The 25,023-nt window shown below is 59.2% G+C and overlaps 2 protein-coding genes across 2 annotated transcripts in view; one reads left to right on the plus strand and one right to left on the minus strand.

The window, feature by feature from the left end:
• Positions 1–9,105, plus strand: part of EP400 (E1A binding protein p400) — a 97,324-nt gene extending 88,219 nt beyond the window's left edge. Inside the window, exons 51-53 of the mRNA XM_021697303.1 lie at positions 2,074–2,220; positions 5,572–5,649; positions 6,451–9,105. Coding sequence (XP_021552978.1) covers positions 2,074–2,220; positions 5,572–5,649; positions 6,451–6,723 — 498 coding nt within the window. The 3' untranslated portion in view covers positions 6,724–9,105. The remainder of the gene's footprint in view (positions 1–2,073; positions 2,221–5,571; positions 5,650–6,450) is intronic.
• Positions 9,106–19,701: 10,596 nt separating this feature from the next.
• DDX51 (DEAD-box helicase 51) lies at positions 19,702–24,827 on the minus strand. The gene is given in 14 exon segments (XM_021688981.1): positions 19,702–20,298; positions 20,522–20,656; positions 20,749–20,812; positions 20,917–21,018; positions 21,199–21,315; positions 21,413–21,528; positions 21,605–21,797; positions 21,981–22,126; positions 22,212–22,320; positions 22,447–22,553; positions 22,644–22,715; positions 22,809–22,954; positions 23,255–23,405; positions 24,339–24,827. Coding segments are annotated over 14 exon segments (1,974 nt in total). The 3' UTR covers positions 19,702–20,271.
• Positions 24,828–25,023: the final 196 nt, after the last annotated feature.

Below are 25,023 nucleotides of genomic sequence, written 5' to 3' on the forward strand. Positions count from 1 at the left end.
TTTGAGAGTCGGCTCTGAGCTGACACGGGTGCCGGGGCTGAGCCGTCCGGAGGCCGGCGTGTGGAAGCCATGCCCCATGCAGGCACCGCCCCGACCTGCTCCGCATGCTTCCTGGTAGCGTGCAGCCCAGGGTGCGGATGGTGATGTGTTGCTGCTTGCCCTGGCCATTGTCCCTGCTGCTTTCTGAGCTGGAGCTAGCATACACGGGCCGAGGGCGGGGCAGCTGGAGGCAGCGTTCGGAGCAGGGCCGCACGTTACTTGGAGGAAACTGAGGCTCAGAGAAAGGGAGCGACTTGCCCGGAGTCGCGGAGCTGATCACCGGATGCGGGGCCCTGCAGAGTCCTGGTCCTCTGCTGGGCAGCTCTTCCCGGAGCATCGCTCCTCCCACTGGCAGGAGCCCAGCTCCGATCTGGTCGGGGCTGAGATGCTGCCCGTCCAGGTGCCGCTGTGGTTTGTGGGGACGGCATAGCAGAGTCGGAAGTCGAGCAGTCCTTGGCAGCCGTGGGCGAGGTGACAAGCTAGGGGGGCACGGCAGCAGGGAGGGGCCACACCGGCTGGGCATCTCCCAGGGGCACCGGGCTGTCGGTGGAGCGGCGTGAGAGGGGCCCCAGGGAAGAGCTGCCCCGGCAGCAGCCCACCGTGTCGGGTGCGTGCCCTTCGACAGCCTCCTCCTGCCGTCCGGGGAGAGCGGGGCCTGGAAGCGAGGTTGTCTGCTCTGACGGGAGAGAGAACACCCGCCTCCGGGCGCTGCCTGCTGCCCGCTGCTGGACGGTTCCGGGAGGGGCGCCGCTCAGTCACCTCCCCAGTCCGCTCCGGCCGTCCCTGGGCCCGGCTGCTCGGGCGTGGGCCCCGCTGGAGACCCTGAAGAGGGGAGGACCAGGGCACCGGCAGTTGGGCCTGGGTAACCGAGTAGGCTTGGCTGGCCGCTGAGCGAGAGGTGGCTGTAGTCTTGGTTGATGTTCACGTGACTTGAAAGAAAAGTTCTGAGACGTTGGAGAAATGTTTGTGTGTAGTCGTGGTTTTGTAAACCACAGGCTGTGCGTGTGCACGGTCTTCTGAGCAGGATTCACGTTGTTCTGGCAGAGAAAACTTAGAGATTAATCAGGCAAAGATCGTGCATGTAGGTTTGTGATTCCTTGTGCTAAATATTTTATTTTTTTATTATTTTTTTAAGAATTTATTTATTTGACAGAGAGAGGTAGCGGGAGAGGGAACATAAGCAGGGGGAGTGGGAGAGGGAGAAGCAGGCTTCCCGCTGAGCAGGGAGCCCGATGCGGGGCTCGATCCCAGGACCCTGGGATCATGACCCGAGCCGAAGGCAGACGCTTAACGACTGAGCCACCCATGCGCCCTGTGCTAAATATTTTAGAGTATGTTCCCAAACCTTCAAATTAGATTCAGGAAAGCGTACGTGCATGTGTTTTTTGTCGTGGTCAAGTTTACTCAAGTGATGAGCACACGGAGGGTATAAACACAAACCCCGGGGCGCCTGGGTGGCTCAGTCGGTTAAGCGACTGCCTTCGGCTCAGGTCATGGTCCTGGAGTCTCGGGATCGAGTCCCGCATCGGGCTCCCTGATGGCGAGGAGCCTGCTTCTCCCTCTAACGCTCCCCCCTGTCATGTACTCTTTTTTTTTTTTTATTCTTACGTTAATCCCCATACATTACATCATTAGTTTTAGATGAAGTGTTCCATGATTCATTGTTTGTGCATAACACCCAGTGCTCCATGCAGAACGTGCCCTCCTCAGTACCCACCACCAGGCTAACCCATCCTCCCGCCCCCCCCCCAGTCATGTACTCTTTCTCATTCTCGCTCTCTCAAATAAATAACTAAATCTTTAAAAAAAAAAAAAAAAAGCCTGGCCCGGTCTCTGAGGGCACTTCTGGACGGAGGAGGCTGGGCACGCCGGCCGGGCGGCTGCAGGACTGGGCAGAAGGCAGGCAGGGCTGGGGCGTGGGGCGGTCGTGCTGTGGCTGTTGGGGCAGCGGGGGCCCGCGAGGAGGCCCTGACGTTCTGAGGAGAGGACGCAGCGTCGCCTGGCTCTAACGTGGGGCGGTCTCTCTTCCTTCAGATCGCCGCCCAGCAGATGGCTGCTCAGGGCCAAGCGCAGAAGGTCACGTATGCTGCCCCGCCAGCCCTGAAAACCCAGTTCCTCACCACACCCATCTCCCAGGCCCAGAAACTGGCTGGGACCCAGCAGGTGCAGACCCAGATCCAGGTGAGTGTGAGTGAGCACAAGGTGGCTCGCAGGACAACGGGTGCCCAGGAAAGAGAGTGGTCAACGTAGGGGGTCCGGAGAATGAGGAAACCAGCACCCCGTTACGGAGCGTCGGGGCCCTCCTCTGCTCCTCAGTGGCGGCCGGCCCCCTGACACTCCTCGCTGGCTTTGCCGCCTCTGGGGTCGGGGGGGGGTGTGGCTTGGGGGCCATGCCGAGGTCACGCTCCGGGGGTGGTTCTTCGCGTGTCGGGGGGTTCCTCCTGGAGTCAGGGAGTCAGCACTCTCCGTTGCTTGCTGCCGACGGCCGAGGGGGCTGCTCCCGGCCTGGGGCTGCTTACGGAGGGTGGAGGGAGCAGCGGAGGACCGAGCGCAGCAGCAGTGTGACAGCTTCCGTGTGTGGGTGCCGCACGTGGCTGCCTGGGGTCGGGGAGCCGCGCTGTGGGTGTGTGCACGCCTGTCAGGCTTCTGCAGCAGTCCCAGCCCCGCAAGCCTCCACTCAGCCTCGCCCTGCTCCTGTGTCTCTGCCGTTGGTGACTCTGTTAGCAGTCAGGGGCCCCCTTCTGCCGAGTGCTGGCTACGTGTCGACCCAGCACTGTTCCCTTTCTGCTGTGAGCCGTCAGGTCTCCATCCCGTTTGTGGCTCATCTTCGCACTTAACTGTACGGTGTCTTTGCGGGAACAGAAGTCCTTAGTTCTAACGCGTTGGAATTTTTTTTTTTTTTAAGATTTTATTAATTTATTTCACAGAGCGAGATACAGTGGGAGAGAGCGCACAAGCAGGGGGAGCAGGAGAGGGAGGAGAAGCAGACTCCCCGCTGAGCAGGGAGCCCGACGCGGGGCTCGATCCCAGGACCCTGGGATCATGACCTGAGCCGAAGGCAGACGCTTAACGACTGAGCCACCTAGGCGCCCCTCTAACGCGTTGGAATTTGTCAGTCTTTTTCTTTCTGAACATTGTGTGTCTTAAGAGATTCTTCCCAGAGGTCATGATGTTACTTTCCCGTATCATCTTCTGAAAACCTTGTATTTTTTCTCTTACACTCAGGTTTCTGACCTTCCTGGAATGGGCTTTTCCAGACCGTATAAAACTGGGAATTCAGTTTAATTTTCCCATTAGAAGACCCTGTTGTTTTCAGCAGCGCTTTCCTTCTGATCCATACTGCGACGCTGGCGTAAATCGTGCGTGGTCGTGGCCTCTGTGTGTCCGTCCCTCTGGCCACGCAGTGAGCCTTGGCTCCTGGGGACAGACCCTCCCTCCTGTCGGGAATATCCTGTTGTCTGTGGCTCTCCTCACTTCCCTGTTGGTTTCAAGTCAGCGTGTTAAGTTCACACAGCACGAGCAGAACTGTTGGGACTCTCACAGGATTACGTTCGTGCACGTCACCGGGGCCGCGTGCGTGCTTGCAGGGGGGTGTGGAGCTGCATTCACTCTAGAGGACTCTGGGGGGGAAGCGATGTCTTTGCCGTCTTGACTAGACTCACCCACACGATGCATCTTCTGCTGCCTGGCCTATTCAGTGCCCTTTAAGTAGGTTTTCTGAACTTTTTCCAGGAAGGTCTTATCGCTTGGATTGGATTTGTTCCTAAGTAATTAGTGTTTTCTGATGCTTCTGTAATCATGTGTGTCTCAGTTTCTGTTTTCTCTCTGTGCCTTTCTCTTGAATCTGGGCTGCCTTGATCGAGCCTATTCCTTGGACAGTTCGTCTATGGCCTCTGGCGCTTCCTTTGTCCCCAGGCAGGTGGCCTGCGCCGAGTGGCGGCCGGCGTCTTCCTCTTCCCCTGCCCGTTTCTTCCTGCTTTGCTGTGCTGGCACGGCCCACAGCCTCCCTGGCGGGTGGTACATCCGGAAGCTCAGCTGTATCGCTGTTAATGTGATCGTTTTGCAAGGTCTGATTTTTGAGGTCATCCTTCAGTAGAGGAAGAAAATTCTCTTCACCTAGTTTGCTGGAAGATTTTGTTCTTTTTTATGGTGGTTTTTGTCTCCCCCAGTGTCGAGGCCTCTGTCTGTCTCTGGGCCGATGACCCCAGGTTCACAGCTGCAGCTGATGGCTAGCCCCGTGCAGACTCTCAGTCCTGGCTGCCTCTGGACAGGTCCCCAAAGCTGCGTGACCTCTCGGGCGCCTCGGCCCGCACTTGTGTGCACCCGAACTTCTCCAGCTCGAGGGCGGTGGTGCTGTCCCCACTGACTGAGGCCTCTCTTGGGCCAGACCCTCCGGGTGATGGACACAGCTGCGGGGCCGGCGGGCGGCCCTGCTCTGGCTCCTCGCTCACAGTGGGTTTGAACTTGGCCTCTCGCCTGCTGCACCCTGCATGACCCTGAGCGTCTCGCACGCCTGGGATGAAAGGTGCTATCACGCCTCGGCTCCTTGCTCTGGGTTCCCACCTCTGCTTAGCCTTGGAACTGGGCGTTCTCCACAGGCGGCGGTGCCGCTGGCCCGCTGTGTGCAGGTGGGGCCCTGCTGCAGCTCAGTGGGTCTTGCTTTCCCACCAGGGCTGAGAGCACTCAGGCAGGGGCTCTTGGTCTTAGCAGATCCTGTTTACAACTTTGACTTCAGTTACAGTGAACTAGTAAGCGCTTTCCGGTGATCTCAGGTTTTACAGTGAGAACTCGCACTGACTTGGAATTGGTCACTTACAAGGACGTCATGTCCTTTCACCTTTCCTCTAGAATTATCTTGGACACACTTACTTTCATCCCTGTTCTACCAGTTAGACACCCAGGCGGGGGTGTCCCGGCCCCCAGCAGCTGCCTCCTCAGGAGCCTGTTCTCCTGCAGAACCGACACCCGCCAGGGTAGACGCGAGTGGCCCGAATTGTCTTCCTGCACAGAGGCAGACACATACATACACACGGGATGACGTGTTTGCAGAAGGCAGGCAGGGCGGAGAGTTTCATGAGGAACAAAGATCTCAGTCGCAATTGAGGAAAATACAGCAAGATGATATGATAACTACTTTAAAATGTTGGGCATCTCATCTCATCCCTCCCGGAGCAGCGCCCAGACTTGAAGAAGGGACTCTCGTGAGCACTCTGTCCTCAGTTTAGTTCTCTTACATAAACTTGGAACAGTTGTTGGTAAAAGGAAAACCGTGACTGAAGGGTGAGGGCAGGTAACTTGCTAGTCCCAGCTGCCTGCAGACAAGGAAGGCGGGCGTTACTCTGCAGGAGGGATGAGTGGCTCCCGGCCAGCAAACGGAGAGTCGCTCTTGGGTGGCATCTGGCCCCCAATCTGTTTTTGCTTTTGCATTAAGAACTGAGAAGGAAACAGAGGGGGAAGAATCTTCTCGTGCACACGTTCGTTTGAATTCTACATTTGGCTTGTTTTGTTTTGTTTTGTTTTGTTTTGTCAAAGGTTGCCAAACTCCCTCAAGTTGTCCAACAGCAGACGCCCGTGCCCAGCATCCAGCAGGTCGCCTCTGCGTCCCAGCAGGTAGGACCTGCAGACACACAGCCCTCCAGGGAGTCCCACACGGACTTTGCAGTAACCTTCACGTTTCCTGTTAGGGGAGTTCTTGGTTTTCACTCTGAGAAAGTAGAATATCAACTATCAGAGAATCACTTTTGATGTTGATAATTCAGAAAAGATTAATTCTGGGGACAGCACTTAATCCTTAGGCTAGCAGGACACAAACTGAACAGCCAGTTCAAACTCAGTGTCACGTGTACGAAAGGAGCCCGTCCACCTGTGGGATCATTCCTTCAGCCGGCAGTTTCAGATGCGTCCTCCAAGCCGAAGCCCCCATACCTTAGTTTTAGGGAAACAGAAAACACGGTCTGCCTGCAGCGACCTTGGTCATGGAAGTGTCAGTACTACTGGGGACAGCAGTGACCACTGTCACTGAACCGGCAGGCTCCTGCCTTTGTATTTACTGCTGCAAACCGTGGCCGTGGAAAGCAGTGCTTTAACAAAACACTGTTTTGTTCAAAATCACGTGGCGTGTAGATGTCAAGGAACCAAACAGCACTAAAAGCTGAATGCCGCCACCAGGCCCCAGCTGTCGGCCTTTTCCCAAAAGCAACCGTGATTCCGTTCAGGGGCTCTTTCCTTCTTCTGTGTGGTCGGAAACCAGAGGTCACACGGTGATGCGGCACATGGTTCTCACGTTTCACAAGAGCGTTCGTGCTGACGGGGTTCCTAAAACCCCCTCCCATCCCCAGGAACGTCTAATCGGCCGTGTCACTAGATCTGTGTTTTCTAGGCCGTGTGTGTTTTCTAACCGTTCTGGCCCAGGCTTCCCCACAGACCGTGACCCTGACCCAGGCGACGGCGGCCGGGCAGCAGGTGCAGATGATCCCCACGGTAACGGCGACGGCGCAGGTGGTGCAGCAGAAGCTCATGCCGCAGCAGGTGGTGCCGACCGCCGCGAGCCAGCTGCAGAGCCCCGGCATGCCCACCCCCGGCCCGGTGCCCGCCAGCTCCGACAGCCCCAGCCAGCAGCCCAAGCTCCAGATGAGAGTCCCTGCCGTCAGGCTGAAGACGCCCACCAAGCCTCCGTGCCCCTAGTCGTAGTGGCGGCGCGGCTTCAGGGCCGCCGTGCCCCCCCACCTGCCAGGAGCGGGCACAGTTCATTGCGGGACCGTGGCAGTGTTGGTTGAGGCACCGGGAGGTTACAGTGGAACCAAGTGGCGTGTCCTCATTTTATCACCCTGCCTCCAACACCGCGGGGGTGGCGAGCCGCATTACGCACCCCCGTTTCCGGCGACCGGGGAGCAAGTGCTGGCGGTGGCGTCGGCCTCTGACTCCTGCAGAGCGGTGGTGCTGGCTCTTGAAAGCCGTGTGGACTCTGTGTGCGGTGCTCTGCACGTGGCCACGCGGAGCGTGCAGCGAGGCATAAAGCACACTTCCTGAAGCTACAACGTGGTCCTGGACGGCGTCCGCCTCTGCTCGGGTCCGTATCCCTAACTGAACACTCGTTCTGGTCCTTGGAGAGGAGAGAGGCCGGCTGAGGGAGAGCCTCTCAGGTCCGAGGAAGCCAGCATGGTTTCTTCTTTCCCTCCTAAGCGGGATTTCCAGGCACATTCATGACCGGCTCCCGGCCGTGGTGAAGGGTTACCATCCCCGACTGAGTTTTCATTCCAAAGAGCAGCCAGTGGGGCTGCCCCCGGGCCCTCCCCACCGTGTGCAGGTGTCCAGCCCAGCACATCCAGGATGCTCCCCCAGCTTGCAGATGAAGCTCGTGTTTGAACACAGCACACTGAAGCAGGCCCAGACCGCTTTGCGAGGGGCAGGTGGGGGGATGCCTGTCCCCGCCCCCTCGCGCCCCTGCCCAGCGCAGGCAGGATCTGCTGACGGTAGAGAAGCTCCGCGGACCGAGTGCAGGTGTTACCTAAAGAAACGGGCGTCGTGAGCCCTTCATCGTGGGCTGGTAGCGCCAGACTTCTGTGGCTCGCGGTGCCGGGTTCTTGCACGGGAGCAGATGCACTCCCGCGTGGTTCCGGGTAAAGCAGAGAACCTTCTGTGCAGTATTTGGGGGTGCAGTTGAGGGACAAAGAGGAGGCCACGTGTTTGCTTCTGTTTTACTTTTTTACGACGGCAAGCTAATAGAAGTGTTTGCGGTGGGCTTGATTGGCCGAACGAGGTTTGTTTTCCTGGACGCTTTCGCCCAGGCCACTGTGCATGCCGGCTCACCCCTCTGCTCTGGCTCCGTGGCGCTCTCCTGTTACTGGGCCCAGAAAATCAGGCCGTGTCGGGTGTGTGTGGGCACTCTGAGAGATTCTCACTCTTCATTTTCTCCGTCCTTCCCCATGTACCACTTGAAGTGACACGAAGGAACGTGGACCGTAGTTTTGGTTTCCCATCGATTTGTGTGGACAGGAACGTGGTGGCATTTACTGAAGCAGCTAGGCAGCCCATTATTGAGCTCTGGGTGAGAAATTTGGAGAAAAGGAAAAATCAAGTGTTGAAAACGTGGAAGGGACTGAACGTTTTAGTTCACTTGAATACGGGGAAGTCGTCCTGTGGTCTGTGTTCTCGCGCCCACACTGGCTGGTTCTGGCGTGGCCGGAGCTACCGGGAGAGGACACAGCATGCAGGGGGCTCCGGCTCTCTTACCCCAGACATGCCGAGCTACGGTGTGTTTCAGCTTCTTGGGATTTGTGCGCCCGGTTCATCTGCCCCTCGCCCTTCCTGGGGCGCCGGCAGGTGGCTCGGGGAGGAAGAGGCCCCGGCCGGGCCTGCTGTGGCATGCCCTGCTCGGGGCTGCCCAGACGGAACGGCGGGAGAGTGCAGAGCATCTCTCAGAACTGAGCTGGGGTGCGAGCGCGGGGGGCGGGGGGCTCCTGCCTTCCTTAGTGCACCAGTGAGAGTCCCTCGTGGGCGAGGGCGCGTCCTTCACTGGCTCCTGACGCAGAACGCAGAGCAGACGGTTGCCTTTCGTCCTACTCAGACGCACCAGCGGCCTCGCCGGCTTCGCTGGTTGCTCCAGGAAGCATCCTCCTCCCCGTGCGTGGTTTTCTCGGTCTTCTGTTGTCAGGGGTACACTGTCCACGTTTCTGAGCTCAGTACAAGTGTGGGGGTGGTTCTGTCCGCGGACTCCCACATCGCCCGAGGACTGGCGTTCTGGCCGGGACAGCGCACGATGCCCAGAAGTCACCCCCGCCGCCGGAATGCTGTCCGAGCCGTCCTTCTGCACTGACAGCCGCTGGCCCTAAGGCCAGGCTCTTTCCCAGGAAGCCGGGCCTGCGCCTGTTCCCGCGCGGTGCCTCCCGAGGCTCACCTGTGTGCAGTCCTCACCGCTTTCTATTCCCTGTGTAACCACGCAGCTGTTGCGTTTGAAATATAAAGGAAGAAGACTGAGATTGTAAATACTTTGTAAACATACCCATTTGTACTTGAATAGTAGGGTTTTAAAAAGGGCACTGATATCCCGCCAAACAAAAGGTATAATAAAATGACCTTTTTCTATGCTTTCTCGTTTTCGCTCTCATAGAAAACTGGTATTCAAGTTAAAGTAAGACGCTAGTTGTGTTTCTTTGGTGTGAAGAAAACACAAAGGGAAAACACGCAGGGTTGGAGGCAGGGGCCCCCACACCATGGAAGGAGTGGAGCATGCTGGGCGGTTCTCAGGGAAAGCTGCTCTCTTGCTGGGGAGACGGCCTTCACGCTCCAAACATACGTGTGGAGGAAAACCTGGTACGTGTGGACGCCGCCACCGCTCTGTCCTCGTGTGACCTGCCGCCCACAGGCACCCCGTCTGGTGGAGGGCCGGGTGCAGCTTCGCACGCGCTCTACTCAGCACCCCTCTAAGCAGGCGGCCTGCATGTGTTACTTTTATTTATCATCTCTCTTGCTTTTAGATTACTTTTCCTTTTGTTAAAAAAAAAAGTTGCCTAGGCGGCTCAGTCGGTTGAACATCCGACTCTTGGTTTTGGCTCATACCATGATCTAAGGGTCCTGGGATCCAGCCCCGCGTTGGGCTCTGCACTCAGCATGGAGCCTGGTGGAGATTCTCTCTCCCTCTCCCTGTGCTCATCCCCTGCTCACTCCCTCGCTTGCTTACTCTCAAATAAAACCTTAAAAAAAAAAAAAAGTTGCTGATAACAAAAAGTACCAACCTTTTGATTAAAAATGCGCAACTTCATACGATGCTAAGAAGCACCGCAAGTAACCTGTGGTTGTTTTTATCTTCCACTGCAGAAATGCAGGCCCAGGAACCACATGCACCTGTAGCCTCGGGCTCCCATTTCATGTCCCCCCGCCCCACCTCGGAGCCAAGCGTGCAGACTCTCGTGTGCATCACCTGTGTGCACAGACCTGGCTGGGGCAGTCATGGGGCCCCTCACTTATGACCCTTTGCCAAGTGCCTGCCGGGTGCTTGGTGTGGAGAGGGTGGGGTGCTCCGTGGGTGTGCGGCTCTGCACTCTGGTACCTGCCTACCATGTGACGGGGCCCTGGCTTCCTCCTGTGTATCCTTCTCCCAAGGCGGCTGTGACATTTGCAAAGCTCTTAGCCTCTGCACTTGGTAGATTATTTCATCTGATTATTCTCAACGGAGAAGATCGTGTGTTTTCCGAACCCTTCTGTCACCATGACTATATGGGCACGTCCTTGCCAACTGTATGTGGCCAGGAGGCCGAGGGTGAGCTCATCTGGCCCCAGGCTGTATTTGTGTGTGTGCATTCGAGGTGGGGCGGGTCGCTAAGTGCAGTGATGTTGCTGTCTGAGCCCAGGGGGTCCATTTGCCACCACCTCCAGCATGATTCCGTGTAACGTAAAACACGCCCAGTGGGTTTGCGCAGGCCACTTGCCTACAACCAGCTTTCGAGGTCTCACTTAGGTCTGTTAAGCAACCTCGTCTCTGCTGCTCAGGTCCCGTGTCAGCCTCGGCCAGGGTGCTTTCCACGCTCCAGATTAGGGGTTGTGGCTTGGGGAGGGAAGAGGGGGACTTCTGCCGTAGGTCTGGGCAGTGGTTCTTCCCTTCTCTGTCCTTGGCCCGCATCGTCTGTACCCTAAAATAATCTTCCAAAGGTCTCACCTTAATGGATAATTAGGGTACGTACATTCAGTGAAATAGAGCGCAGCTACTTTTTAAGAAGATTTTTTATTTATTCATTTGGGGGAGACAGACAGAGAAGGAGCAGTGGGGAAAGGCAGAGGGAGAAGCAGGCTTCCCGCTGAACAGGGAGCCCCATGTGGGGCTCGTTCCCGTGACTTGAGCCAAGTGACCATGACTTGAGCGGAAGGCAGACGCTTCACCAACTGAGATGCCCCTAGAGCGTAGCTATTAAGAACAAGGCAGAGCTATATAGTCTGGAATGGAAAGGTCCCGCTAAGGTTCAGTAAGCAGGAAGGTGCAGAACTGTGTGGGATGCTGTCAGAATGGAGCTACACGTATGCCTGGATGTGCGTAGAATATCCTGGAAGGGTGTGTCTGCCTCTGGGGAGGGAGACGGCGGGGGGGGGGGGGGGTGTGCTCACGGATAAAGCGGTGTTTACTTTGTACTGGGTGGCATGCCCTTTTAATTATTTAGGCAGTTTGCCAAGTACATGAAGTATTAAGGCTCTAACAATAGCGTTTTCATCATGAGCTGGCCCTGCTCGGGAACCTTTATGGGAGCAGGTTCCAGCTTCCGCGAAGCTACCGCTCACTAGTGCCTGGCCTACCCTTCTGCTCTCCGACGGCCTTCATCCCTCCACCCCCGACTTTCACTGCGGTTTTGTTCAGCCCTCGTCGCAAAGCGCTCTTCTCTGAGGACCAGCCTACCCAGCAAAGTGCGCGCTGGCTCGCGGCTATTGTCCTAACGCCGTGACCCCGGCCTCCCGAGGGCAGTACCTCTCTCCCCAGCTGCAGGGCGCTCTGTTTTCTCTCCGTTCAGTGAGCATGTTTTAAAACACGGTCAACACTTGACTCTTTATCTTAAAGAAGAATTGCCGGTTCGTTGGCATGGTGACTGCTGAGCACCACACGCAGTAACTGGGAACGGAGCTGCAGCGCTGAGCAAAGCACAGGAGGGCCAGACGGGGCCCCTCCGAAGGGGAGAAGTACGGGGGGGCGGGGGCAGGTCCTGATGACGCGCAGTGCGGCCCCCATCCCGGGGACGGGGGGCCACCCCGTCTGCAGCGGAGACCACCTCCCCGCTCAGGGAGCAGCACCCACGCTTCGGGGCTTCCGATCCCAGCTTAAGAGCCTCCCGGGCACTTTCTGACCCCCTCCCCCGTCCGCGGTGGGCACTGGACCCTCTTCTCCCCGCGCGGCCGCCGCCGCCTCTCACTGGGCGTCTGTGTCCTGCGCGTGACCGCCCCCCGCCCACGTTCACGACGTGCGTGCTCCGTGTGGCAGACGGTGCCGGTGGGGGCACCCGGCGGGGGCGGGGGCGGGGGCACGGCCCGGAGGACCCCACGGAGGCGGGAAGCCGGACGCGCGGACGCCGCCGGAGTGCGCAGGCGCCGGCTGTGAGCCGCGCAGGCCCCGCCCTTCCTCCCGGGGCCTGCGATTGGCCCGCGCCGCGCCTGCGCACTGGGCCCTGCGGCCCTGGTCCGGCCTGGTCTCCGCCCGTGGCCGGTCCGGCGGGGAGCGGCGGCCGCGTGTCCACTGCGGGCCTGGGGCCGCGGGCGAGGGGGCGGCGCGCGATCGACCCCTCCGCGCCGGCCCGCTCCGGGGTGGTGACCCGTGACCCCCGACCCGCGACAGGTCGGGGGCCGCGGGCCGCAGGCAGAGGTTGGCACCCCTGGGTTCTAGAAACTACCCTCTGTTGTTGCTGCAAAGATAGTATCTTTTAAATCCGCTACTTGGAGAACTTTTAGAACAGACACAACGGCTGTGCCTGCTCGGCGATCGTGTTGGAACACAAAATAACTCCAGTGTTTTTCTTCCCGTGTTTTAAATGGCGCAGCTCGGGGGCTTCGAGGCACCCATCCCCACCACCCGTCTCCAGAGCTTTCCGTCTTCCCACGCTGGAGGCCTGTCCCCACGAAGCGCCACCTCCCACCCCTCCCCAGCCCGGCCCCCCATCCCTGCTCTCTGTGAGTTTGAGGGCTCCGCGGACCTCTCGAAATGGGATCCCCCGGTATCTGTCCTCCTGCGCTGGCTTATTTCCTTCGCCGCCGTGTCCTCACGCCGGCCGTCGCGGGGCAGGTGTCAGGACCCCCGTCCTTTAAGGGAGTGATACTGGGTTGTGTGGACGGACCACGTGGTGGTCATCCATCACCTGTCGGGGACACGGGGGAATGTGATCCAGTTTGGGGAGCAGTGAGATCCCTCACTGTTACGTCCTGAAATGAGAGTTGGGGTTTGGTTTCTCGTGGTTGCAGGAGGAAATCCTCCTGCCCCTCAGGCCGCTCAGCTCGCGGACAGAGGCAAAGCCAGCAGCAGTAGGACCCGCCCACGGGGCCTCCGGGGCAGAACGCCGCCCGCCCGCACACCCCACCGCCGCAGCTCCCGGCAGGCTGCCCCGGCAGGCCTCCCTGCTGCGCCCCTGCTGCCCGGCGGCCTCAGCAGTGCGTGCAGCCAGCCATCTGCTTCCTGGGCTGGGGACAGCGAGCCCCGCGGGTGTTGGGTGGGGCTCCCTCGCCCCGGCAGGCCAGCCCTCACCAGGTCCCACCTGCCACCAGGCCCGCCTGCCCGCTGGTCGTGCCGTGGGCGCCTCTGTGGGCATCCTGAGGAGCAGATCGCGTCTGTGAGACGTTTCTCACTCACTGAGCACAGACGTGGTTAGGGCCGCATGGCAACATGCAAGCGGAGCAGGAGAGACCGTGGGCTGAGCGGCAGTCTGCAGACTCACCGGCTCTTCCTGGGCAGGTGCTGGCACCGACTCGGCCACCGCTGGACGCCGCCATGCCGCTCTGCATCCTTCCCGCTGGCCCGCTGTCTGTCTCCTCCACCCTCAGTGCCCCGTCTGTCTGTCCCGTGCAGACCGGCCGCACCTGCCCCCCAGCCAGCAACATGCCGGCGACACTGCAGCGTGCGGCCTGTGGGCCAGGTAGGCGTCCGTGCGCAGAGTTTGGGGCGCCCCCCCTCCCCCACGGCTCCCAGGACGGACCTGCAGAGCAGGCAAGCTGGTAAGATCCCGTCTCGGCCCAAGGACTTGTGATGACACCGTTTAGAGAGGATCGGAAATGGAAGCGTTTGCATGTATTTGTCAGCACGGCGGACCGCGATTGGAGGGATCTTTAGAGAAGTCATCCTGTCTGTGAGTCTGTCTGTGTCACAGCCCGCTCAGTGTCCAAGGCAGGGAGGTAGCTCTCCGTGTCCTCCTGTCTGTCCAGCCCTCCCGGGCTTGGCTGTCGGCCCCCTTCCCTTCCTCCTGCGGCTTTCCCTCTTGCTCGACGCCCCTGCTGGTGGTTGGGCTCAGTTTTAAGCCTGGGAGCGGGGGGGAGTGGGGGGGGGGGGGGGGGGGGCGCAGAGGCTTCAGGGGCTCAGGATGATATTTTTGGTGCTTGGACGGGAACTGTATTGTTAGTTTTCTCTTTGGGGTGTATTTCCTTAATTCGAGTAAATACAACTGCAGAGGTGAGTCTGCTTGGCTAGGGGGCGCGGGGAGGACTCTGCGCTGCAGGGCAGGTGGGGGGCAGGCCGGCCAACGGGGGAGGGGGGAAGCGGGGGGAGAGGATCCACTTAGTCGTGAGGGAGGTAACACACAACGCAGTGGGTACAACATGGCATCCCGCACGGGGTGGCCGCACCTGTCGGGGATGCAGAGCCCCGCAGCGGGTTCTCGAGGCCAGAGACAGGGCGGAGTCACCAAGTAGATTTTGTCAGAAAAGAGAAGTGGGGTGGTTACAGTCTTGGAAATTTTGAGATAATGTTAAACAATTAAGATTGTCTTTCTGATTCCCTTATTTGAACAAGTCGAAAGCTGCTCCGGTTCTAAGCGATTTATCCCAGGTCATGTGGACAGTTGGAGGAAAAGCTGGGATTTAAACCCAACTGTCAGCACAGTCAGGGTCTGACCCTAAATGTCCGCCTTCCCTCCAGGGCCTCCTACATGGCCTGGTTTCCTTTTGTCAGCCGGGAGAGCCAGCTGCGCAAGTCGGCACTGAACAACGTCTTAACGTCTCACTGGACTCTGGATACACGGATGTGCCCTGTCCTGTATTTAGGAAAACGGAAGTGTCTGCACAATAAAGGATGACGGGAAGGAGTGTGTACTCTGAGGGGGTTGTTGTAACATCGCTCCTACGGACGAGTGACAGAATGAATCAGCTTGCGGACGCTACAGATCGACGTCGCTTTTATCCAGATTTCAACATGAGAAAAGATGCGTTCGGCAGAGTAATCTGGGGTTTCACAGTCTCGGAGGCTTTGTGCGTCTCTTGAAGGTGTCGAACTATGACCCCTTGTCTGTTCTGAGACACTGTGTGTACATGGAATTTCTGTCAAAGGTTTTACGCGCTTTAAAGATTTTATTTAACACTTACTTTCAAGTATTTGGGGGGTGTTCCAGATATCTATTCGTTATGATCAAAACAGATCTCAATTTTATTTATTTATTTATTTTTTTAAAGATTTTATTTATTTATTTGACAGAGAGACACAGCCAGAGAGGGAACACAAGCAGGGGGAGTGGGAGAGGGAGAAGCAGGCTTCCCGCCGAGCAGGGAGCCCGGCGCGGGGCTCGATTCCAGGACCTGAGCCGAAGGCAGACGCTCAACGACTGAGCCACCCAGGCGCCCCACAGATCTCAATTTTAAAAATTTTTCTTTGTTCTATGGCTTGGGACGTAGCGTTAGCGACGATTCCGTGTGCGCCTTAGAAGAACCGCGAGCCTTGGGCTGGTTGTGCGGCGGAGGCTCGTGCTTCCCCTGATCGTCCGTCTTCCTCCGCGGTGCGTGGGTGCGGGGTGTGGGCCGTGCGGGGCGCCCGAGGGGCGGGGACCAAGGACAGCGGGCAGGCGGACGCTGGGTGGCACCCTCCCTCTCCGAGGGCTGCGCGCAGTGTGTCTTCCCGCCTGGCCCGGCTCGCCTGAGTCTGGTTCAACAGCAGCCACCGCAGACGTGTGCGCGGCCCGCCGGAGGCACGCCGTTAGCCCCCAGCAGCCTGTAAGGTCTGCGGCCGGGTGGTTTGGAGCACGGCCTGTGAGCACTCCCCATCTTGCTAGGTTTTGTTGTTTTTCAAGAGCCTTTTATCACAGTTACCCGAAAATTGGCTGGCATCTGCCCTAAGAATTTGTAACCTTAAGCAGAAATTAAAAATGCCTTAGGAGGTTCCTCTAGGGCAGAGGGGTCTGTGAAAGAAAGTTGGGCACGTAATTTGTCTTTAATTCTTAGTTAACCCTTCAGGGGTGTACCCAGTAACTACTCACTGACATTTTGGTGGTTAAGCGAAGGTAAACTGGTCTGAAGAACGCGTGGAATTACGAAGAGGCTGGTTTCGCGGCTTCCTGGGAGAACCAGCCCAGGGGAAGCAGCGTGAACATGGACTCGGGCGCACCATCCTGGTTTGAAGCCGAGGGCCGGTCTGGGTTGTGAGGTTACGTTGGAATTCGTCGTACCGTTATTCCATGGAAGTGCGGCCCGCGGCTGGAAGGCTGGATGTGCTTCTGTCCTACGGGCTTTAGCAGACCAGTGTTTGTCGTCCCAAGATTGACCTGCTTTATTGAAGGGTTTTAAAATTTAATCGAAGAGACAAATTTGAGGAAATGTTTAACAGAAGGAGACTTACATGTTTGTGGTTAAGGAAGGTACAAGTATGAAAGTAAATAAAAATATCCTTTAGATGAGTAACAGATCTGTTTAAACCCAAAGAAAATGATCGAAAGACTCAATGTTGAAAGAGGTGCAGGAGCATTTCCGAGTGTTTCCACTTCCGTGAGCGTTTGCTGTAGGGACCATGGGGCCTGCAGGACGAGGGGTGTTTTGGGAGACCTGCTCTGGACATGTGTGCACACACTCGGTTTTCGAATCCCGTGAGCATTCCGAGTTTGCGCTCAGAGGAGGTCCTCGTCCGGAGCCCCTGAGTGCCTCCTGAGAACGGTCACACGTTTCCCGGACCACCGTGTCGACGCAAAATGAGCAAACCTTCCAGGGTGTCTTAAAAACAAAGACGAGCGTTGATTCGAGCCCAGGTGAGGACCGCTGCCCGGGATAGCGACCTTCACAGATGAGAGAGAGCGTGGAAGGAATGTGTAACACGGGGCCGTGTGTGCTTCCGTGGCGTCGGGAGTGACAAATCACAGTGACCGAGGACGTTCCAGAAAATGACACGCTCGACCTTGTGCTTTTAGTGCCTGCAAGTTTGCAGGCTTCGGACGGATGGGCGCTCGGGGAGGTTTTGACTCTTATCTCCAGTTTGACGTGTTTCTCGCAGGTTGTTTGCTCACGACGCAGACGGACAGCGTGAGCTCGGGGCGAAATGGAGCCCTGCTCTGAAGGGTCGGGGAGCCCCTCTGACCGCGGCCGCGGCGTAGCCTCCCTGGGGGCGCGGGCGCAGGGCCGGGCAGCGGGGTCACAAGCAGCCCCCGCAAATGCAGACCTCGTGCGGGTCATTGGCCTTTCACAACAAGAGGCTCCAGGGACGGCAAGCGTGGGCTCGCCTGAGGGCCACGGACGTGGAGATGTGGACGCGGAGACGCAGTAGTTGCCCGACCGGGGGGCCTGCACAACTCACTCACACCGCGGGGCTCCAGGCCCTCTTGGGCTTCCTGGTGGAAGCAGCCACGAGGACTAGGACTCCTGCCGCAAACTCGTGATTGGGCTGCACCAAGGGCGTCGCTGTCCCCGAGGTCTCGAGGAGACTTCACACTGCTGTGGTCAGCAGGTCGCTCACACTGTGCACTGATTTCCCCAACGTCCGCTGGTATCGCTCCACCCTCCCCCATCACTAAGTACCTGGCCGTAGCCGAAAGAGTAGAGGAGGACAGGTCTTCCTCCCTGTTTCTGCCTCACTCACTGGCACCGGGGTCCGCTGGGTCAGCGTCCACACATCTGAGAAACCCAAACTTCAGTTGTCACAGGTGCATTTACCCCGTTTCCTGCAGGAACATTTGATGGCAAGACGTGGCCTCACGGAGATCAAGGGACATCTGCTGGTTGGGTGTTTTCTGGTCCGGGAGGGGTTTGCGAAGACGCCCTCTGTGGGAGAACACTGGTTCATCCAGGCCACTGAGTGAGTGTGGACGCAGGGAGGAGTGGCACTTACATGGGCACCGTGTTTAAGTCCACAGTGATGGTTGAGAATGCTCAGTGTCCATGAGCCCGTGGGACGCCACGACGGACCTACGAATCCACACTTGTTCTGAGAGCACAGATCTCATTATCCTATCACCTGAAGCATAACAGGTCCCAGGTTAATGACGACGAACATCATGATTTACAGAGATCCAAACCTAACGTTGAGGAGCAGGTGACTGAGCAACGTGGATGTGTCAAAATGGCATCTTTCCACCGTCAGGCTTTGGGGAAGATGCTGGACAGGTGACTCTCTAGAACACCGTGCGGGACCAGTGAACTGGTGCTTTTGGTCCTCAGCTTGGAAAGCACGAATGTGTTTGTGTCCGTTATCCGTAAATACTGCTAAGACTGCACTTGAGGATTGCCCGTTTGAGGAGGAAGGAATGTGACCGTCACCTGGCGAGTAGGTTATTTAAAACAATGAAACATACCCAGATACAAAAGTAGGGATCCGAAGGGTACACACATCCCGATGTTTATAGCAGCAATGTCCACAATAGCCAAACTGTGGAAAGAGCCCAGATGTCCATCGACAGATGATGGATAAAGATGTGGTTCATATGTACAATGGAATATTATGCAGCCATCAAAAAGTGAAATCTTGCCTTTTGCAAGGATACGGATGGAACTAGAGGGTATTATGCTGAGTGAAGTAAGTCAGAGAAAGACAAAAATTGTATGATCTCACTGATATGCGGAATTTAAGAAACAAAACAGATGAACATAGAGGATGGAAAGGAAAAATAAGACAAAATCAGAAGGGAGACAAACCATAAGAGACTCTTAACTCTAGGAAGCTGAGGCTTGCTGGAGGGGAGGTGGGCAGGGGGCTGGGGTCACTGGGGGATGGGCATGAAGGAGGGCGTGTGATGGAATGAGCACTGGGTGTTTTATGCAATTGATGAATCACTGACCTCTATCTCTGAAACTAAGAATACACTATTGTTAATTAATTGAATTTAAATAGACATTTTAAAAATTCCTGAAATGTTATAGAATGAAGGAGAAAAGAAAAAAGTATATTAATGATGATCAAGTATATGAAGGACTTGCGTTGACCAGGATCGTTATTTCCCTGCAGACCGAGAGATGTAGGTACAATTGCAATAAACACAACGGACTCAGGAGGCCAAATAAATAAATAAAACAACGAAGCAACACGGGGTAGAGATTAGCCGTCCAACTGGAAACCCGTCGCCGAGTCCGGAAGTGGGAGCAGGTGTGCGAGCTGCCCATGCGCGTGCATCTGTGTCTGGTATCCGTGTTTCTGAGCCAGAGCGTGTTGTATCCGTGTCTCCCCGTGCCCGGCACCGATTCCAGTCATCACACATGCGCCAAGGCAACCAGTGACGCAAGGAACTAGTAAGCACACACCTCGCTGCGTAGAGGAGAGCGTGCCGGTAGGAGACAGGCCCTCCCGGTCAGCCTGGCCTCGGTTTCCCGGGAGTCGGGGGGACGTCCCTGGCACAGGCAGTTCGGTGTCTTCGCGGCGGAGCCGCCCCCACAGACGTCGAGCCGGCCAGGCTCCAGGGGCCAGCAAGGCCCCAGCGAGGGGGCGGGAAGTGGGTCCCATGCGGCTCCCAGGCCACCCTGCCCTGTCCCTGTCCCTGTCCTGGGGCTCCTCCACCTTTGTGTTCCTGGCTCCAGCCAGGTGGGCCGTGCGCGGCCCCCGTGTATGGAAAAGCTGGTTTCACGCGGAGAAGATTGGTTTCCGTCCCTAAGAAAGAAGCTTGTACCTGTTTCCTGTACCCTCCCGCGGCCCCATGAGCAACCACGCGGCCGGGTTCCCCAGTGTTACCCGGCCGCAGCGAAGAGCACGCTTTTAGGACAGACAGAAAAACCACAGCCTGATCTGGTTTTTTAAAGTTTGTTTTAATATCAGCATATGATTCTGAAAACAAAACCTTTACGCCAACAGTGAGTCAGCGCTCCTGAAGCCTGTTTTCCGTTACGCTCTCGACGCATGTCCTGGCGTGCAGTGAGGTTGGCCTCGGCCCCGTGTGGAGACCCCCCGCTGCGCGGTCGGGGCTGTGCCCACGCTGTGTGGGCGGAGACACTTCGCACTGTGACGGCGCCCGGAACGGCTCACGATGTGCAGGACGGAGGGTGGCAGACGTCCTGAGGACACCCAGGGTCCCCTAACGGGCCCAAGGCTACGCCCCAGACGCTGCCCCGTCAGGTCTGCAGTAACCTGAGCGGCTTCCCCCGGGCCCGAGCTTGCCTGGTGCCAGGCCTGCTGCAGTGACCATGTCCAGAGCCTGGCAGGAGGAGGCCCTTTCCGCTGGCTGTTCCTTCCAGAACCCAAGGAATCGGGTCTTTTGCTCACATATCCAGCAGCCACTGCTCAGGATTTTTCCGGAAAGGAGGTGGCTAGGCCCAGCAGGAGGCACGGGCTGAGAAGGGTCTGCTCTGTGGTGGGCTTAGCCCGCCTGTCCCCCGAGCCCGTCAGGGCGCCTTCTGCCTTCGCTCTTCCTGCGGAAGGGAGGCCAGAGGCTCACGTGGCGCCACCTGCCGCCCCCCCCCCCCCCACAAGCGGCAGCACCCGGCACTCGCTCAGGAAGTGCAGATCTGGCCCTGGCCCCCTCCCAGGGCCGTGCGCCCCCTTCCCGCCCTGCCACCCTCTCCCCTTCCTGCACACGTTGTCCGGTCTTCCCAGACACCAGACGTGGGTCACCAGAATGCCTCGGCCCCTCACCTTGATGGCTCGCTCCAGCTGGAACAAGGCCGCCTCGTACCGCGGGACCAGCGGCTGCAGGAGCTCGCTGGGGATGTCGTGCCGCGCCGTCTCCGGCACCCCCGCTTCGACTAGCATGCGGAGGAACCTCCTCTCCTGCGGGGAAGCAAGCGGGAAGGGACCCTGTTTTCCGCGAGCGGTGCTGCCGGCAGAGGTCCCGGGCCCTGGGTCGACTCCAGCAGACGCACCTGCACTTTGAGGAGCAGCGTGAAGGCCTGTCCAGTTTTTCCAGCGCGGGCGGTTCTTCCAACCCTGAAACCAAGCACAGCTACCTCCAGGACGGTGGCCCCCAGGAGCCCGATGGGACAGGGCTTCCCTCCAGGGACCCTCCCTCCAAAAGCGCGGGATGGCCTTACCGATGGACGTAGGTACGCAGGTACTGGGGGGCGTCATAGTTGACGACCAGCTGCACGCCCTGCACGTCAATGCCTCGAGCGGTGGCGTCTGTGCTGATGAGGCTGGGGAGCACCAGGGGCTGTGGGCCCTGCCCAAGGCCGGGAGCCCCCCTCTGCCCCCCGCCCGGCCCTGCTGGGGAAGCCACCACACTGAGGAGGCGAGTCTCCCGCAGCAAAGCGCCCTCACAGGGCCCAGGCTGGCACCTGGCGGAAGCATTCCCCTCCCCCTTTCCAGGTACTCACAGCTGAACCTTGCCCTGCTCAAACTGCTTCAAGACCGCCTTCCTCTGGCCGGGCCCGCAGCGGGAGGAGAATTCAGCCGCGCTCACACCTCCGAAAGCCTGGACGAGCAGGAAGAGCCTGGGTGGGAAGAGCCGGAAGGAGCCGGGTGGGCAGGGCCTGGAGCCTACCCCCACCCTGTTCCCCTCTCCTCCCCCTCCGCCCACTTGGGCCCTACCTGTGTGAATTCTCACGGGAGTTGGTGAAGCAAAGGACCCTGGAGAAATTCTTCTCCAGGATCAGATGCAGGATGGCCAGTGGCTTCGTGCGGAGGCTGCAGGGCACGTAGTGGTGCTGTGGGGACAGCACAGGGTCGGCCAGGCCCCAAGCGCCTGAGGCACCCCCTCCCCGCCCCTGCACGCCCGCTCACCGAGAGCCCTATGGGGAAGGTGTACTTCCCGCCGGAGTCCCCGTCTTCGTCAGTGTCTCTGGGGCCCTTGTACGTCAGCCCCGTGGAGAAGAGCCGGGGCTGGTAGAGGCCCAGCTGCTGCAGCTTCTCAGGATTCTGCGTCAGGGTGGCCGAAAAGAGCAGCTTCTGCAGTGGCATCTGAGGACAAGAAATACTGAAAGGGGAGCGGGTGATGGGACAGCAGTCTTGGTCTAGCCAGCCGACCTACAGAGCCCCGGCCACCCCAGAACAGACCAGACCAGACTGGGGCCGAGGGGTCTCAGAGCCAGAGGGGAAGCACGACGGGGCTGTCCGCAGGCGGCCACACTGAGTGCGGGGCAGGCTCAGTGTCAGGTACCTGGCGGCCGTCGTGGCCCGGGGTTGCTGCCTCCGGAGCAGAGCGAAGGGCTCCTTGGCCCCGTCCCTCGGGAAGGCCGCCTCCACCACCCGGGGCAGCCAGGACTGGTGCATGCTGTCTACCATGCGGTCGGCCTCATCGATGACCTAGGGGAAGTGAGAAGCCTGGTGTCTGGTGGCCGAGGTCTGCATTGGCTCCAAACCCCAGCCATCCTCCAGGGGTGGGATTTACCAGGAAGCGGAGGTGCTGGAGCCTGAATCCTGGGGTCTGGTCGATGTGGTCCACCAGGCGGCCAGGAGTGGCCACCACCACGTCAGCCAAGCAGCGGAAGCCGTCTGCTCTGAGGAGCGGAGTGGCTCAGCAAAAGGCCCCACGCCGACCCCCCCAATACCACAGGGAACCTGCAGACAGGGTTCAGAGAGTCACTCCCTGTTCCCTGAGGAGCCCCCAGCCCCGCAGGACCTACGTCTTCTGCACAAGACTCTCCTGCTCCTTGATCAGCGACTTCTGCCCAGTGATCAGGGCGACACGCAGAGGAGTGGCGTCTGTGTAGATGTTGAACACTTTGCTCACCTGGAGAAGGAGCGGCCGTCACCAACCTGGTACAGAGCACCACAGCGAAACAGAGCCTAGGTCTGACCTGGGGACGTGGGGTGCACGTACCTGCTGGGCCAGCTCCTTGGTGGGCAGCACAACCAAAGCACGGACCTGGCAAACAGCTCGACGTAATAGGGCCTGGGGGGTGGGGAACACGACAACCACCCGAGTCAGCAGGGCCGGCTCCCTGCCTGCAGAGCCCACCTGGAGGGTGGGGGTCCTTACACTCACCTGTACCACCGGAATGACAAAGGCCAAAGTCTTCCCACTGCCCGTTGGGGCAGAGACACAAAGGTCACTGGGCCGGTAGCCACCTCTGGCCACGAGAAACCCGTTGGCCGTGCTCTCCAGGAGGGCAGGAATCACTGCTGCCTGGACTGGACAAAGAAGGACGAGACACAGGTCACATCTGCACGGAACACCCAGAATCAGCACAGGCACTGGGCTCCAAAGTAACCTTACCCTTCACCTCTGACTTCTAGACCAGGCTGTTCTCGCTCAACGATGGCACCAGAGCCTCTAGGAGCACCAGGCCCAGGCGGCCAAAGATGCCAAAAGCCCAGATGGCACGTGGTGCTGGACGCGCCTAGGGGCCTGTGTTCACAGCTGCTACACTGTGGCCTCGTATGGCTCTCGCTGAGAAGGCTCTTGAAAGCGTGCCAGCCCCGCCCCCGCACCTGGGAAGTAGGACGATATGCCGTGAGCCCGCAGTTTCTTCTGCATGTCAGGGTGAACTTCAGGGATGTCCTCGATAGGCACCAAATCTTCAGTGACACTCTTTCCAACGCAGCTTGGCTCAGCCAACCACGACGGCAGGAAAGGCTGGACCTACCGTAAGGAGAGGCCAAGTGAATACTCCAGGGTCCGTGGGGCTAGGGGAGCAAGACCCGCAGAAACAAAGGACTCAGGTTCTCAAGCTGAAGAGACGACAGCAAGGCAGGCCGACTACCCTATTTCCCAGCTTCTCCCGTCCCCCACTGTCCGCACAACTTTTAAAGGAATTAAGAAACGCACACCAAAAAGTGACACTCCCCTGGGGAGAACCACCCTGGGGGGCTTCCTCCCACACCCAAGGTGCGCCTGCAGAGCCATCCATGACCTGGCACTCACCTGCCCCCAACCTCATTTCCTATCGCTGGCTGTACCATAGCCATATAAGCTCTGTTCCTGCACACCGAAGCTCACTGCTGCCTCAGGGCCTTTGCGTAACTCCGCCTTCTGCCAGACGCTCACCTCCCCTGCCCATCTCACCCGGGCTGATCCCAACTCAGTGTGGACCTCCACACGGGCACAGACACGAAGGGGCCCCCACGCACCCTGGCAAGCCTGCCATCTCCTTCCTGGCAGCTCGGTACTCACCGGAAACCTCCACCAAAATAAAAAGACTCGCTTAAAAGCCCACCGGGTGGGTGAGCACTGCATAGACGCTCCTTAAACACGCCAAGGAAGTGAGACTAGTTTTAAAACCCAGCTGTGACACCCACAAACCCACTCACTACACTCACAAAATCTTTTTTTTACGATCCAAGCAAAATACCGAGCTCGCACGAGACTCGAACAGCCACAAAGAGACGCACGAGCCACGCGACCGAAGTCGGAAGACGTTCGCGTACCGAACGCTTAAGAACGCCCGCCAGGCGCAGGCGCGGCCCTCCGAGCTGCCCCACGAGCGGCGGCAGGCTGGCCGCGACCACCCCACGCAGCTCCCGGCTGAAGCAAAGTCGTCGAAGGCTTCCCTCCCGCCGCCGGCCGCTCGCTCACCTTCGGCGCCCTGCTTCTCCCGAAGCCCCCGAGCAGCAGGGCCTGGGCTGGAGGCCCCGACGCCCCTCCGGGGGGCCCCGCGCCGCTCTCTCCGCGCGCCTCTCCGCTGCTCCCTGCGGGGCAGAAGCGGGCCAGGGCGGCGCGTCAGCCCCCCGCGGACCCGGCTCCCACGGCCGCGCCCCCGCCCGGCCCGGCCCCACCTGCGTTCTCGTCCTCGCCGTCCACTTTCCGCCGCTTCCCCCGCGGCGCGTGCGGGCTCCCCGGGGCCCCGCCGCCCTCGCGCCTCCGCGGTCTGCGCGGCCGCCGCCGCCGCCGCCCCGCCGCCTCCGACGTCCGCGCGGCCTCCTGCTGTTGCGGCTGCTTTTGCTGCTGCCGCTCTCGGGCACGGCACCGCAGCCGCTCCAGCAGCGCGCGCGCCCGGCCGTCTGCCTCGGCCTCCGCCCCTGCCGCCTCGGGGCCCGCGTACCGCGCGACGTGGAAGAGCGCCATGCCGGCCAGCCGCACGCCTCCGGGCCAGGCGCGCCGCGATGACGGCAGAGGCGCGGGGAGGTGACGTCACGGCGGGGGGCCGGGCGGCGGCCGCCGCGTGCAGGAGGCCCCGGGCGCGGGGAGGTGACGTCACGGCGGGGGCCGGGCGGCGGCCGCCGCGTGCAGGAGGCCCCGGGCGCGGGGAGGTGACGTCACG

The sequence above is a fragment of the Neomonachus schauinslandi genome, chromosome 14 (genome assembly GCF_002201575.2).
Source record: "Neomonachus schauinslandi chromosome 14, ASM220157v2, whole genome shotgun sequence".
Lineage (NCBI taxonomy): Eukaryota > Metazoa > Chordata > Mammalia > Carnivora > Phocidae > Neomonachus > Neomonachus schauinslandi.